The sequence below is a fragment of the Notolabrus celidotus genome, chromosome 8 (genome assembly GCF_009762535.1).
Source record: "Notolabrus celidotus isolate fNotCel1 chromosome 8, fNotCel1.pri, whole genome shotgun sequence".
In the NCBI taxonomy this organism is placed as follows: Eukaryota; Metazoa; Chordata; class Actinopteri; order Labriformes; family Labridae; genus Notolabrus; species Notolabrus celidotus.
Window position 1 is genome coordinate 20,052,927 of NC_048279.1, and position 17,446 is coordinate 20,070,372.

Genomic DNA, 17,446 nt, shown 5'->3' on the forward strand with positions numbered 1-17,446 from the left:
CTTTTGTGATTTGGGGTTTGTTGTTGTTTGGCACAGCCAGAATATAGATTAATATTCACATCTATTTTTTTGTCTCTATCATAACTGTATGTATTAAGATGAGTATCTTTCTCTGCTGCTTCATTCCTTTCAGGGCTCCCATGAGGAGCAGTACGTTTTCAATCTGGAAACCCATTTCTAGTTAATTTTAAAAGAATGGTATCTCCAACTAGGGATGTTGTGAAGCGAATAATTTCCAAGTGTTTAAACAGCAATTTAAGTTCAGGCTAGCCATCTAGTCTGAAGGTAAGAAAATGCTCTGGAAACGGTCAAAATTGAGCACAATTTATTTAACATGGCAAAAAGGGTATCATGGAGTCTGTGGGTAAACAATGTCAAATTGCTGAGGAGAATATGCTACAACAAGTGTGACTATAGATAGCAGAGCTAGCACCACCCGCCTTCAGTCCTCCATGCAGGTTAACATCTACATGCCTATGTTGGTTACACATTACTCTGCTCCACAAGATGTCATCAGTCATCTGTGCTTGTTTAACATAGTATTATGGCATTATAGCAGTCGCCATCAACCCGAGCTACAGACCTTGGTAGTTGCAGGTGACTGCACTAAAGCTCTTAGATGTTATAGATACCCATCAGGAGTGTCCTGTGCCTGAATGGTTTGTTTCCAGCTGGTATCTGACATGCAGATAGATGTGCACTGTGTTATTTCTACTTCTGTGGCAGTCCTCAAGGAAATAGCTTGAAGTATGGAAAAGGTTAGGTGTTAATGTGGGAGTAGTTTGAGGCAATGTTTGGTGACAGCTGTGATGAATTGATTCCATTGTTCTTGTTTTCCTTACCATCCGTTCTGTGTTTTCATGCACCATGATAATCCCTATCCATATTTTGACTACATCTTTATTTACTCCTGAAAACTGCAGTATATATTACATTCTTTATTAAAGCGGCTCTTTATTCGTACTGTGTTCTTGTAATTTTCTATTCTGGTGGAGCAGAGCATGGCATTTTCTCAGTTTAATTTGCAGTGCGATACAATGCATACATTTGTCAGTTTTATGCCACTGAATGAACAATGTCAAAGACAAAATGTGGAGGCAGCAGCATTTTTCAAATAGACACATAGCATTAGTTTGTATGCTGCACATTTAAATGTCACACAATTCAGCTCATTCTGCATAAAGTATGAAGTGCAAAAGCAGTATCAATCCTTTCACCATTGCATTTACTTGTGTGAAAAATCAATTTCCATTGACTTTGTCCAGGTTAAGATTGACAGGCTTGTTCACTGAGGAATGCATAAAAAGAGATTGTTCTTGAAAATAATGACAGGCAAGTTTTTCAGGTGACCTCATTTAGTCCTACCAAAGCATTGAGAGCCTATCTAAGCAAGGCGTTTTCCCAGTGATGGTTGGAAGAGCAGTAAGAAGATTTGACTTTTAGCTCCATCCACATAGAGGCATCACCTTTTTTTCAGTCCTCCAAAGGCTGGCTGTGATTGTCAGGATCATGAGGTGTGGAGTTTAATGATTGCTGAGGAACACAAACACATGAGACAGATTAAAGGTAGGTTGTTCAGTCATTTAGATGTATGGCTTGTGAAAATCAAATAAATGTTTTCTTAACCACTGCGTTGAGAGTGTGGATTTGCGCCTATGGTTTGAATAGAGATTTTTTTAATGTGTTGTGTCAACAATCAAGAACACACTGCACAGAAAGTGTTTTGGAATTGGAACAGGCACTTAAGCTGTGCTTGTTCTTTCAGAATTATTTCCATGAATTAACATTTCACAGTGGTTGAAGTTCTTAATGATTAGAAATAATTATTCTAATCTCATCTTTAGATTTGAAATAGGATACATGTTGTGTACAGGTTATTTTAGTTGGCTGATATTGCAAATTTTGGTGAGCAAACATGTTGCACTTTATATTTATTTAAAAAGCTTCACTCATTTCAACATTGAATACAGTTACTACAGGCAGCAGATCTTATGACACTCTTGTTACATACACTCATGTGAATTACAGTAATGGACTTTTTCAAAAAAGCACTCATGTATGTGTTTGAATGTGGTGTTGTGTGTAAGCAAAGGTTGGAAAACTGCCTCAATGATTTAACTTATACTTCATTTAAAATGTGTCTGTGGAAAAAACAAAAAATACTGTCCACATAGTGTGAATATAGAAATGAAAACAGGATGTGAAACTGGATAATGTGCTTCGTCTGTTCTGAAAGCATATTTCTTGGCCTAATAAGCATAATGCCATATGGCCTGATGCAGTGAGGATGACACCAGTTGGATCTGTGTGTCACAGTTCATTTGTTCTGGGCCTGACATGGTCTGCGGGGGTTAGAAGGATGTCACGTACGTATGCCCACTTACATGCTGTACTATGCCTGTGTCTACTGCGGGCACTGAACACTTGACAATAGTCGGGCTGACAATCTCTGTTCCTTCTGTTGTCCATTCCTCTTGCTCTTTGGGCTGATACGTCAGGTAGCTGAATGCAACCTTAGTATGGAAACAACATCCACTTTACAAGCAAAGGCTCAGCACCAGCTGGGCTCATGGAAAAGAGAGAAAGACGAGAGAGTGAGGCATATTTGTTTGTAATATTTTAGAGCACAGCAAGGACAATTTAAACATATGATCCAGGGGTTTCATGTGCTTATAGTGTCAGTGCATACAGACAGTTTAACGACCAACCAGAATCCTTTACCATGTTTGCTTTATTGCATGTTAATGTGGCAGCAGTAGAATTTGTCACCACAGTTAGGGTGGGAAAAATTGCTAATTTACATTAAGTTTGGAGTCATGGCTCTACATGAAGGATCAACATTACCAATTTTTTTTTAAAATGTATTATTATGTGTTCATGGTTAATACTAAAAATAGGAATATGCTGAATCTTTATCTACCTTTCTGTGCCATTGACATCTGTGGCAGCAATGCAATTTACAGATTGGACCGTTTCTGTGGCTGTCCCATTGTTTATTTCTCGACGCATTAAGTTTTGATCCGTTTCACCAGCCCTGCAGGTGACATGTATGTGGCCGCACAGCAGTGTCACCTCTGTGATATGGTCTCTTCCTGTAAGAGGGAACAGGAGAGGAAGAATAAAAACATTGGATAAAAACATATAAGGTATTCATAAAGGCTGCTTGAAAGAAAGAACAATGTCCCCCTTTCAGATGAGACTCATTGTCAAACTTCAGGATCTGCGACTGTTTAGATGTACTTTCTGTAGATTGACCTGTTGTTCCAGTTGAAGATTGCTTCCTGCTCCTCCACCCACTGTAAGAAGGGCACCGACACCTCAGTAGATGGGTGTAGGCTGATCGGAAGTCCCTGTTGAGGGCTCCATAGAGCAGTGGGTTGAGCGCTGAGTTAGTGTAACCCAGCCACAACACAATTGGAAATTCTGGAACTGTGCTGGGGTCTGGATGCTCCTTAAGGCCCAACACTGTGAACAAGATGAAATACGGCAGCCAGCACCCCACAAAGACTCCGACTACTGCTGCCAGAGTCACTGTGGCTTTGTGCTCCCGCAGAGCAGCAGCTGTAACACTGGAAACCAACGTGGTGCTGATGGGGGGATTGTTCCTAGAGTTGTAGCTGGTGATGTAAGTGGGCCGGGTGCTGCCTATGCGTTTGGCCTGTGCCTGTGCAATGCGAAGTATTTGTAGGTACGTCCAGCACATGGCCACCAAAGGCAGGTAGAACGTGAGGAGAGAATCAGTCAGTACGTAGGGTCTGTTAAGCTCAAAACGACATTTCCCTACTGGAGCCCAGGGCCCCTGGTTCTGAACTGTCCCATTAACAGTGTTCCAGCCCATTTGGATTGGCAAGAAAGACACAGCCACCGAAACCGTCCAAACACAGGCCATAGCAACAGCAACTCTCCATGGCAACACCAGTGAGGCGTATCTCAGAGGCATGGTCACTGCCAGATAGCGGTCCACGCTGATGGCCAACAGGGTGAGGATGGAGGCGGTGCAGAGCATGACGTCCATGGAGATGTAGAAGTTGCAGAAGACAGGGCCGAGGGGCCACTCGTCGTTGAGCTGGAGGAGGGCGGAGAAGGGGAGGACCAAGAGGCCGAGCAGCAGGTCCGTGACAGCCAGGGAGACGATGAAGCAGTTAGTGAGGCAGCGAAGGCGTCGGGAGGCACACACAGCCAGACACACCAGTACGTTTCCACTGACTGTCAGGAGGATGAGGAGGGACAAGAAGACACCCAGCACCACGTTTGACAGCATCATTTCTGAAGCTTCACTTAGGAACATCTGATGTCCTTGGTGGTGTGTTATGTAAACAGCTGCTAGGGGAAAGGAGTAAAGGCTTTGGCTCACATATTATCTAATTAGATCTGTTTTCACAGCATTTGGAGCTTGCCATTTATTATTGTGCATACAATCTAATCTTCAGTCTCCAAACTTGAATGTGATTGAAGACCTTGGCCTCATGTGATCTCTTTAAACATTTTCTCTTCTAGTTTTCTTTTTGTTTTAGCTGATAACTCACATGTCTGGTTGCTGTTCTCTCAAGGCCTGAACTGTAAAAACCACAGAGCTCAGCTCTTCTGTATTCACAACCCCACCCCCAACATTCATCAAAAAGAGAAGTCATGCAAGTGAGTGAATAGAATTTGTGTCCTTCCTAAAACACTCTGCTGCTGGGAATTACAAAGAAGTTTTATGCTGGACTGTTGCGTTGTGTTTGATGGCTGTTTGACAGCTCTCTTTCTGGATGGATGATTCGTGGTGGGCCATAGTAACTTGCTGCCTTCCACGCCATCTTCTTTGGCTGTGCTGACACCTAGTGGACATAGATGAGAAACACAGTATCAGTGTATCCTGACATATAGTTACAGATATTACAAAAAAAGATCAGTTACGTTAGTTAACACATAACAGGGATTTCCTATCATTAAGATATCAGTTACTGATTGTGAATTTGGTGTGATCCCTGTCAGGCAGATCATAAAAACCTCTTTTTTATGCCTGAAAAATACTGAGGAACAAAAACTGCAACTGGTTAACAAAAACGAAAAAAAAAACCTCTTAGAAATATTTCTGTGTTATTTTTTATCATGATCATACTGAGGCACATTATAGAGATAATGCTTGATTGTGCATCTACAAACACTAGATGAGATATATGGCCTCTTTTTAGGAGGTGGAAGACTTTATCAGTGTATGTGTAACAGCAGATGAACAGAGTCACTATCATGTGACATCATGTCATCATATCAAAGTGTAAAATTCTGCCTTTGGAAGAATTCAATGCTAAATACTTAGGGTTTTTTTTTCTTTTTTTTAATATGTTTCCAATGAAGTAGGTAAAGCAAGCATGGAGTTATAAATCAGGATTATTTAACTTTTGCTGAGCATTGGCCAGTGTCAGTGGTGGACAAAGTACACAGCTTCATTACTTAAGTCAAAGTATAGATCCTCCTGGTCAAATATTACTCCAATACAAGTGAAAGTTGCTCTGTCAAATAATTACTTGAGTTAAAGTACTGAAGTACTGCCTTTTAAAAATACTTAAATATTCAAAGTACTTCTTAAAAATCTCAAAATTTTGTATATTCACAATACATACGTGCAGTCAAGAATACATAGGAGTACTTTCTGTTACATTCTGTTTATTTAGAAACCACTACTTGAAATCTCTAAAAACTATACAATGGAATAAAAACAGCAACTAAGTTACTCCAAGCACAGACAACTTAGTTTGAAATGTTCATCTGGAATTAAACAAATGTTACGTAGCTCAACACGCTTTCTCAGGTTGGACAGTGAATGTTTGTATGTTTGGACAGAGTGGGAAACAGGGAGAACATTTCAAACCATACGTATCATTCTTCATTTCAAAAAACCTCTAACACGGGCTGAAGATATGACCATGGGTGCTCAGGTGGAGAATTATAGCCATCATTACCACCTCTACATGAACTGCCTGATCTGAGTGATGCTCTGTGTTTGCTCCACGTTCAACTGTGGGATCAGATTTTAGACAAGAGAAGGAAATTCAAGAACTGACCATAAATCAAAAGTAGTGAGTAACTAGAGCATTGAAAGAAAGTAGTGGAGTAAAAAGTACAATAATTGTCTTCTGAATGTAGTAAAAGTAATAAGCACCCCCCAAAAAATAATACTCAAGTGAAGTACAGATACTCAAAAAATGCACTTATGTACAGTACTCAAGTAAATTTACTTTGTTATTGTCCACCACTGGCCACTGTCTTCTGCAAGTCTTAAAACTCCAACCCTCACATGACCCTGTCCGCACCCCTAACCATTAATTAATATCACAGCTAGATACTTCACTCCAATCCACAGAAAGTTAAGACCAATAAACTGTTGGATTCAGTTCAGTACAACAGTTGAATTAAGTTTATTGGAACCATCATTCCTGATTGGTGAAAGCTGGTAAAGCCAGTGTATTGTTAAAAATTCTGTTTCTTACAATGACCTTGTCTGTACAGTTGCAGTGTTATTTATTCTTTGTGAGCTCATACTTCAACTTTTGAGTGTATGCTTGATGAAGAAAGTAAAACTTGATAATAATGTGTATGTGTGTGTATGTGTGCACGTGTGCTTGTCATTGGCTGTTTTGGTCCCTTTAGTAATATTGCCCTGAATGTTGAGGCAACTGGCAGAAATGCTCCCTAATCGACTCAGAATCACAGAGACATGGGGGGGGGGGGTTGGGGGGGGGGGGAGTGAGACATTGAGAGCTGGACACACTGGCTTTATATGAAATGAAAAGACAGAAAGTTAGACAAATGAAAAGAGAGGTTTTAATTAAATCTAACTCTACAGACACCAGAACACCATCTATAATCTCTGAACTCTTCTAATCTCTTCCTCTTTGTTCTGTCGACGTATTTTTGTCTGAGACTCTCTGCTTTGAAAGTCATCCAGAGAAAACACTGATAACATGGGCACGAATGGAAGGAGTGCAGCTCTCAAATGCAAATGACATCTGAGTCTTAACATCTGATTGATCCAAAGCTTGAGTGGATGACAGACCTGATATTACAGCAGTTTTCATCATCAAACTGTGTCTGTCTCACCGTCTGTCACCGTCTTGCTTCATCTGTCTCTCTCTCTTACTGGCACTGGCTCGGAAAACAGCTGAAATGGCTCTTGGATTGGATCCAACATGGCCTGTGAGGAAAATCTGCATATTGACAACCTTGAAGGCCTTTTGTAGTAACAAAAAAACCCTTTATTTTACAAAAAATATGCCAAATGTTAGGCCAAGCGGGTTAAATGGTGTGCCCCACGTACAGAAACTATATTTCTCGAAGCAGGCAGCCCATGTTCAATTCTGACTTACAGTCCTTTGCCACAGGTCATTCCTCACCCTCTCTCCCTGTTTCCTTCTCCACTGACTGTCCTCGATTCTCAATATAGGCAGAAAAGCCCCCCAACACGTATAAGGAAACGTCTCTTTTTGGAGGCAGACCAGGCCAAGAAAGCAGCACAAAGAGGTTCCACATTAAAAAAAATAGATATACACAAGTTTTCCGAATCTTATTTGCTTATAAAATCTTCTAGTTTAAAGTAACTCTTGAGCTTTGATTTTCAGGACTCATGACTTGGCTTGTTGACAGGTATTTTTAATTCATGATATGCCGACAGGATCGGTCAGAGTTGAATGTAAATAAATTAAGTGTGTTTTCTACACAGCCAAATGTCCTACACACAGTCCTGACACATATTGAATAGTTTGGAGTGAAAAAGCTGTTCTCCTTAGAACAGATCATAATATTTACAATGAGGACTTGACTCAGACTCAGGTAAAGGGAAATATTTAGTGTCTCTAAGCTCAGACTTGAGGTTGGGTGACTTGACTACAACACTAGGTGCAGCTACTTTTAGTTTTAGGAAATCAGAAGACCGGTCATGTAGAATGGACTTATCAAGATAGATTTACTACATTTCTGAGTCTCAATTTAAGATTCTTAAGGACAAAGTTCAATCAGTTGTAGTACTATTATCCAATTGAATGAAGCAGAAGTTTACACTGAGTTGCCATCACTATAAAAGCTTCATTTCAAACGCATATCATTGTAAAAATGCATATTGAGGGTGCAGTAGTTTTACCATTCAAATGGAAGTTACATACACACATGTAGACTTACATATATTTTTCTTAATGCTAATTACTGTCAGTCTGTGCAGATTACAGTTACAGATGGAAAGTCAATTTCATACACCCTAATGTTGAGAAAGTCCTCCTGTAGTAAAAAGTTCACTCATTCAGGCACAGTGCTCCTTTAAAGATCTCACTCTGCTTATCAGGTGTCTATAATGGAAAACAATGGTGAATGTTGCAACGTCTATAATTGCACATAGATGCATGCTGACAAACACTGAACATGCAGGTCTGCTTGCAAATACTAAAACACTACCCAAATGTATGTCTTAGTAATGGATTCAGAGGACTGTAATGGACTGTAATGACTGCTGAGAGCTGGGCTGTCCGCATTAAGGCTGCTCTACTTTAGGAGTTTTTTTTTTTTTTCAACAGCACTGCGCTGTTTCATGTCTTCAGGCGACAACAAAGGGAAGCATGGGGTTTGTATCCATGAGGTGAACGCTTGGAGGGTTCGTTTCAGTACAGGACTATCTGAAGTGACTCCCCCACAGCTGGTGAACACAACGAAGTGATTAACTTGAAGGGACTTCCTGACAGCTTCATATCCTTGTCTCCTATTTGCCACATAAGAAAGATGCAAACAAGCTGAGAAGAGTTCATTCTGACACAACAAGACCTTCCATTACTCAGTGAGCATCAGGGTGAAAAGAGCCCTATTTGAGTATTGAGATGAAAGGCGGGCAGAAAAGAACTTGGAGTGGTGGCTCTTTAGCAGACACAGTCTGAGCCCTGAGATGAGTAATGAGGTTATTTCCCTCTCAGCTAGGACTCGCTGCCTCATTTGTGAGATTCCTCAAATAGCAAGTGTTCATTCTGTGACCTCTTTTACCAGCCAGATGTCTTTTTAGAAACAGATGCATAAGAAATATCCATTCTTCTATGCAAATGAGCAACCAAAGCCATCATGTGAATTGTCACAAGTATCTATATGTTTACTAAGAGAGATGAAATTAGTTATTTCTGCTTCATCAAATCACAGCAGTGTGAGGTCTGAATGTCAGCAGGATGGGAAATTAGCCTTTAGAACCTTCAAAGGAAAAGATCAATGTGCCTGCATTGATCTGTCAATCTGTGTGTCAATCTGTTTTGCTGTAGGTATTCACACCGTTTAGAAATATCAGCTTAAAGTTCAGAATGTATAAATCTGAAAAATTGAGCAAAGTTTGAATATGTGTACTCAAAGTCTTAAAGTGAGTTAATTCAGCCTTCTCAAATTACTGCAGTATTGAGATAAGCTCATATTTTTCAGCAGGGTGTGAAATTAACTTTTTTTATCTGGCTGCTACGTACAAACAAGAAATACCTTATTCATTCATTCATACATTAATATATTCATTCCATGAAAAGGCGTATCTGCTCTGCAATTAGCTGTGAGTCAGCAGTGCTACAAGCTCACGCAGGGACTCCGTTCATTTCTCAGTGACGTGATTTTTTGGGGTATTGCTCGGTCTCCTGCAACATGTTTGAGAGCTTAAAACTAAAACATGAGTGAAACTTGCAGACGCTTGTTTTAACTTCTGAATTCCTTAAAAAGTTGTAGATCTAGGGTGCACCAATGATAATTACGACAATAGACATAAAAGTGTAGACTGTGATACTGAAATGGTCTGAAGATGTTAACATTTTTTTTTCCCAGCATGCGTTCTCAATTAAAGTATCTTCATTCAGACAGCTTGAAGTGTCATTCATCCCTATGTAACTCAGTTGTGGACATGTTGACTGAATCACTCTCTCTTTCTTTTGCAAAGAACTCAGTGACTGTCCGCATTTTATGAACATGACAATGTGCTCGTTTTGTCCTTGACAGAGACACTGGAGAGAAAGAGAAGTGGTCTTGGATGGCAGGTTGCTTGGTAACAGTTACATGTCCTGACTGATGGAGGGGACACTGTGGATTCTCTTTGCAACGTGAAAATGTAACACGCAGAGTGACAGACATGGCAGTGTTAGGTAAAGGGACAGGAGGCCATGACACATAAACGGTGCATAGAGATCCCAGCATGCATTGTTGTTCACACACATTCAGTGCATTTGGGGATTATGGCTCACCTACCAGGTATGTGTCTTGAACCTATCACAACTCTGTTGTGTCCACCTCTGTTGTGCCAAAGGCTTCTGTATGTAATGCTTAAACTTCACTGGTGCCTCTGTCAGGGGCAAGCAGAGAATGTGTTTTTAAGAAAAGAAACACCTGGGGCACTGTTGACCTAGTGGTTTATAGTCCTGTTATTCTTGTTGCAGCAGTCGCTGGTTTGACCATAGACATATAAAGAGTAGACGCCGCCTCAACCTCTACTACCTATTGGCGCTGATGAGCCATGGGGCTTCCATCTTGATCCGGTCACCCGCTCTACCCAGTGTAATCTGTTTGGCTGGCGCAATTAAGTGTCAGTGCATTTAATCAATCATAACTCGCCGAATACTAAACTGATTTTCATGCAGTTTTTTTTTCTGCAGTTTTTTTTTTCTGCAAACGTCATACATGTAGGTATGATACCGGACACATGGTTCGGCATATTTTAATATTCATAGTGGGCTTAACAGTAATAGAATATTCTGATATGTGATATATGCGATGTACGATAGGTATTTTGCCGCACAGTGCTCTGGCATCTTGAATTCTCTGCTGATTCAGTTTCCGTTTACAAGTAGGATGACCGGACCAAGATGGCGGCCGTATTTCTTACCCCCTATCAGCCAATGCGGCGTTTACTCTTTATATGTCTATGGGTTTGACCCCTGGCCATAACCCTTTGCCACACTTCTTCCCCCATTCTCTACTCCTAACATTTCCTGTCTAAACACAGTCACAGCTAGTACTCGTGTTTAGTTGACTACATCATTAAACGTGTTCACCATCACTATTCCACACCAGAATTTCTAGTCAGTGAAACGAGTTATTAATTATTTTATTAATGTAGGCCTGAAACGCCAACCATAATGTGTCTGAGCTGTAGCGCAGCCGCCTGTGACTAGCAGGAGGTAGCGCCGGTTGATGATAACTACTGTCTGGTTGTTAATGAGCACAAATGACAGATGACATCTCTTAGCCCAGCATGGTTTAGCACCTTTTGATTTAGAAAATGGAGATACAATTGTATGAAGTCTGGATGAGCACAGGTATGTGAACAATAACCTTTGGAGAGTACCCAAAGCTGGTGCTGATAGCTCTACTAACATTAGCCACACTCTGCTAAGTTGTTGACATAGTTTACCTGCAAACTCTGTGATCCATTGTTTAGGAGTCATCTCTTATCTTTAGACTAGTCAGCTAGTCAGAATTTATATTTTTGTTTTAAGGACAAGCTATTTAGTTTCTTTAGAACATTCCTGGTTACAGCTTGTTAACTTTTTAGAAGGGGAACTTCAGTTAAGCTGCTCAGTGCAGCATACTGTTCCCTGACCAAGTCGTGACACTTAACCACATCCTCTCTCTATTCTGCTGCTTGCATCAATTTGAACAGCCTCTACAAATGCTCAAGGCTAAAATGGTGCAATAGATCAGGACAGTTTTTTATTTCCCCTTGTTGAAAATAAGTGATGTTTGATGTAAAATTCCTCTAAAGGTGTTTTCTTTCTTATTTATATAATGAGTAGAAGAAGAACAGATTAGAGGACATTAAAACTTCACAATCCATGAAAATAAAGAGCGCCAGCTACAGAAGTGCAGCCTTTATCAACATGAAAGCTGTGGGAAAGATCAATACATCTGTATTGATCTTTTAAAATGTCTGTCTGTTGCATTTTTCTGTGCAAATTCCCAATGCGTTGATGTCCTAAAATGAAAATGAAAGTTGAGGTTCTGATGTAGACTGACACAGATGGAACAGAAATAAGTCTTTGGTTTTGTTAGCATGCACACACAGCAGAATAATCTCACTTCCCAATTTAGAACAGGCTAAATAAACTCTTTGAATAGTTGTAATTGAATAGGGTTCAAACAAAGGCACAGGACTGACCCGGTTCAACTCTCCACAACGACCAAGTTCTGCAGTGCAACTTAAATTCTAACATAATTCAGAAACATCAAAGATGATTATTCAACAAAACAACTGTTCTGAAAAATAAAAATAAAGCAGGAACATGCAATGTTGTAAATCTTTACTTTACTAAAGTTGCATTGTCTTAGTCACACATACAGTATACTGCTTCTATATTTCAGCTTTTATGGTGCTTTTTATGTCTTTGCATAAAAACCCATTAGAGAAGTTTAATGTTTAAACGCTGATATCCACTAAATTCTGATGTCCAAGAGGGACAGGACTGAACATAGCGAGGTTTTTATCGATAGTGCTGTTAACTAAATGTAGAGTCTGTCAAATATTTGTCACATATTAAGGATTCTTGTTTGATATTCTCATTTGTCTGCTGTTAAAAAACAAAACAGTAGCAGCCAGCAAATACAAAGTTGAATATCCAAGTACGGTATACTTCAGAAAGTCTCAAGCAAGAATGAATAAACTCACCTCAATGCTGCTTTTTCTTCTCTGTGACGATAGCCCTGCTCCTCTGCTCTGCTCTCTGAGAGAACCACAGCTTCTCTCTACTAGAGAGAGAGAGTGTGTGTATGTGTGTGTGTGTGTGTGTGTGTGTGTGTGTGTGTGTGTGTGTGTGTGTGTGTGTGTGTGTGTGTGTGTGTGTGTGTGTGTGCGCGCGTGCGTGCGTGCGCGCATTTTAAGTGTGTAAGTAGATGTGGGAGAGAGAGAGAGAGAGAGAGAGAGAGAGAGAGAGAGAGAGAGAGAGAGAGAGAGAGAGAGAGAGAGAGAGAGAGAGAGAGAGAGAGAGAGAGAGAGAGAGAGAGAGAGAGAGAGAGAGAGAGAGAGAGAGAGAGAGAGAGAGAACAAGTCAGTGTCATTCCCTCTCCCTCTCTCTATGTACTCTCTCTCACTGCCTCTGTTTTATTCTTTTCAGTCTCTTGTGGGTAATTTTCTTTTGAAATTATTTCAACAGCTCCTCCATTCTCTTGTCGTGCCCTTTATCCAGCTGCTGTGATCAAGCTGGTTCTCTTTAACAAACTCTTTCCTTTGGAGAATTGGTCTTGTTATCTAAATAATACAACCAACCTGTTGCATTCAGCTCTAAATGAATTACTGGAAATGAGTCCTCTATGTAGAAGGGAGAAACACAGTAAGAATGAATATTCATGTATGCATCTTCTTTTTTTTTTTTGATTTATTTTCCTCTCACGTCTCATACTTCCAGAAAATACCACTGCTCTCCAAACTGTTTACAGTTTAATAACAGAGGGATCCATAGATAGATGGCTATTGGGTGAATCTCTGAGAACTGGCACTGGTTATTGGACTGGAGGGATGTCGATGACCCAATAGGTCACCAGCATTTCTAAATCAATCTCTCTATTTCTAGTGCAGCCTTTTATACAGCCTTTGAATCTTTTTTTTTAATGTGCCTTGGCCCCTGGTCGAGCTGCTCTTCTCTCTCCAGTGTCAATTCATCTTCAGGGCTCCAGGCTAACATTCAAGAAGTCTTTATCACTGTTCCTTTTCATAAATTTTGTCCGTCCCTGCTGCCATTTTCCTTATCTGTCTCATTGCTGTCTGTCTTTGGCTCTATCTCTGTTTCCTTTGCCCTACTCATATCCAAGCTGGTGCTAAATCAAACCTTTTTGTGTGTCATTCTCTCTGTATTAGTCCTCAATATGACTATCTCTATGTATCTATGTCTCTTAGATTTTTGTTCTTTTTCTTTGTTTATTTTTATTTTTATTTGATTGTTTATTTATTTTGTAGTATCTTTCTTTGGCTATGTGATTATACCCACACACTTTTGACTTAAAGCTAGGGTTGGTAGTCTCGGAAAACTAGCATGAATTTGAATGTAGCTTTTCCTCAGGACTCCGTCTAACCCCTCCCCTCCTCCCTCGGAGCTCCTCCAAAACGACGCCCCCCCCGCTCACATGCACGAGCACCGCTGATTCTCGACCATATGACCGTGACTGATTCAAAACCGGTCCTCACCAAAACATTATCATAGTGAAAGTTAAAAACACAAACAAACATGGCTGCTGTTAGTACTCACAACTATCATGCTAGCATTATCCAGTTGTACCGGTGACACGATATCAGGAGAAAAGTTATAATACATATAATACTGTAACAGCTCTACTGTTTGTTAAACGTGTTCAGTGTAGATGTTCTTAATTCCTACAGTGTTGACGGTCAGTGAAGGCATCAGGAGAGGTGTAGAGTGTGCGAGCATAGACTGTAAATAAAAATGGACCGCGTTGCTCCGCCTCTTACCGTTGTACAGTTCTTAAGCCAAAAAATCCCTCTCCTGGGCGCAGCCATTGTGCAGCCAGAGCCTGTGAAGCCTTTGTAATAAGCTCCGCCCTACAGCGTAACGTCACAAGACGCCGTGTGTCCTTTGAAGTTTCGTTCTACGGCGGCTGTGAATCAAAGGAAACCCGGGAGTAAAACCCCGTTTTTTAAACTCTAATAACTAACGAAAAAGAAACTTTTCAGAAAAAAGAGGCCTTGGACACAAAACAGCCAAATACTAACTACATATCACCACAGCATACGGATGTGAGAAACATTCGTACGACGTGTATTTATTTTTTAAAGTTTGACTGCTCCCCTATTCAAATGAATGGGGGAGACGGATTTTTTGACCTATACTGCAGCCAGCCACCAGGGGGCAGTCACACTGCTGAAAGCCTCACCACCAGGGCCGTATCGCTTGTGTGCGGCACGCTTGTGTGCGAGTGGGAGAGAGGAGAGACAAGAGGAGAAGTTTTTCATTCATTCCAACATTGATTGTTGCTTTGTTGGTTGGCGTGATCACGGCCGACAGTGACCGGTTATTAAAACTCAACGTGTTCACGAATCGGCTCGTCATCCCTACAGCGTCCGGACGGACGCTACAATAAATATATATTTTCTGTAGGACTTACTGAACGTCATTAATTATTCTGCTTGTTGGTGAGAGCTTTTTAGACTCTGATCCGGACTACAGTCCTGAGTAAAGCACCTCATCAGGTCAGAGGGGACAGGCCCGAGGACGAGCGAGAGGGGCAGTCAGTAGAGTCAGGGAGGCAGGAGACGGGGACTCGGAGGAGTGCACGCCGGGGAAATGTACGCGCAGGAGGAGGGCAGAACGGCTGGACGGGATTTGATTGGTTTAAAATTTGGGGAGCCAAAAAACGGTGATTGGTTGTTGGTTGTGTTTTCCCAGGTTTACTCCGGCTGTAGATAGCAGTTTTTTTCACTGTTTTTTAGGAACACATCATGTAATGATTGCCATCAGGACATAAAGATCATTTTAACCAGTATAACAAAAAGTGTATCGAAATCTGATTACCAACCCTAGCTTTAACCTTTACATCTCATGTTCACGGAAAGAGTCTTAGTCTTAGTTTTGTCCACCTATACAGAAGTATACATGACATATTTTTCTTTATGCTTTAATCATTTTTCTCTCCCTCAGTCTGCCTGTTTTTCACACACAGACAGAATGGAATTTACAGTTTCTGTTGCTCATTCCTAAGTGTCTCCTCACCTAAACTTTCTGTCATTGTTAAATCCATAGTGTTGTCAAGTCACATCTCACCTTATGTTTCCATAACAAGATTTCAAAGCTATCTGACTTGGTGAGCTACAAAACAGTCGAATATGTTTATGAGAGGGAAAATGAATCAGTATGTTTCTTAAATAAACTCCACTTCAACTGTTATGAAATGTATCCTGCATGTAAAAAGAAGACGTGAACCCACAACATGGCGGGGGGGGGGGGGGGGGGGGGGGGGTCGATGACATGCACTGAGTCAGGCTGGAAATCAATCCTATTACCAGTGTGACGAGGACTGGTGCCTCTTTTAATGGGGATCCTGTTGTAACTGAGCTAAACCAGCATCTTTGGGCCCATTGAAAAAAACATCACATCTGGCCCAAAACACCTCACAACCTAAAACCACGCTAAACCTACAAATATTACACTGTGTAGACATGGATGCAGTATTCTGTATACAATGGAATTCACTATTTTGTCATATGATGCAAGACTGATAAAGAAACCTGCTGAAAGGCTTTTTATGATTTCAAAAATAATTTTCAGGACATCATTTTTTGAAATACATTTCCACAAATGTTGTTTTTTTACTGAAAGTAATTACAGCTAAAGTATACATTAGTCCATCCATCCATCCATTATCTTGACCGCTTATCCCGTTCGGGGTCCCGGGGGGCTGGAGCCTATCGCAGCTGGTTTCGGGCAGAAGGCAGGGTAAACTCTGGACAGGTCGCCAACTCATCACAGGGCGTATACATTAGTCTACGTGATTAGAATGAATTAGCAGCATCTTTAAAATGATGTTATAGAAGAATGAAATCAACAGTTTAGGATGCTAGATATATACAGTGAAAACTGCCTTTATTAAATAGGCTATCTGAATGACAGAAACAAATAATTTTTTGAAGACTGTAGTTTGAAAGTAATCCATGTTAAAGCTTTATAGTAGATCAGCCCTATTCAATTAGCGGCCTGCGGGCCACATGCGGCCCGAAAGCAACCCTTGAGTGGCCCGAAAGCAACTGCCCAGTGATTGTGACTTGGGTCCGGCAAGAAAAACATACTTTACTAACACTGACAAGTGCTGCTCTTTTATTGTGTTTATGCCCTTTTGGATGTGGCAATACGTTAATAAACATCCAGTGTGTTTGTTATCTTATCTATTTGTTTTTCTTTTAAATGGTTAACTTTGCCCACTGTCTGCCAAAAATGTCCGGCCCAGCTCGTGTCCTTAGTCTTAAAATCCGGCCTGACCAAATATTTAATTGAATAGCCCAGAAGTAGATATTTAATCCTCAAGCTGTTCCTTCTTATGCTTTTATTTAGCTAGTTTTACCATCTTATGCTTAGCTGCTTTACTTCCTACTTTGATTAAACACACTTTTATTTTGAAAAGACTTCCGGTTGTTTGTAAAGTTACGCGTTTGATTAAAAAAATCAGCTTAACAGCGATTGTATATCATAACTGTTCCATGCCCCTTGAAAAGGCATAAACTCTCTAGTGTGTCAAATCTTTAAAGCATCAGTTCAGTTTAAGACCATGGTTTAGAGGGATGATACTCCTAGTAGGCTATATGGGGTAACTAATACCAGGGGACCACAGAAGTTTATCTCACGTGGACTTTGTTGGCAGGTTCATTTGTAACATTCACAGACCAGACCCACTTTTCTTAGAGATGAACTGTATGACATTCTGTGGACCTGTCTTTGCATTTTTCTTTCTTTCTTTTATTTCCTGTCCTCCA

At 40.6% G+C, this 17,446-nt stretch overlaps 1 protein-coding gene across 1 annotated transcript; it reads right to left on the bottom strand.

The window, feature by feature from the left end:
* Positions 1–310: 310 nt before the first annotated feature.
* On the bottom strand, positions 311–12,681 carry LOC117818045 (histamine H2 receptor-like). The gene is made up of 5 exons (XM_034690902.1): positions 12,641–12,681; positions 3,256–4,820; positions 2,921–3,092; positions 2,385–2,561; positions 311–1,533 (listed from the first exon to the last, which is right to left on the bottom strand). The coding sequence occupies exons 2-4, from the start codon at positions 4,286–4,288 to the stop codon at positions 2,552–2,554; spliced, it is 1,215 nt and encodes a 404-aa protein (XP_034546793.1). The 5' UTR covers positions 4,289–4,820; positions 12,641–12,681; the 3' UTR covers positions 311–1,533; positions 2,385–2,551.
* Positions 12,682–17,446: the final 4,765 nt, after the last annotated feature.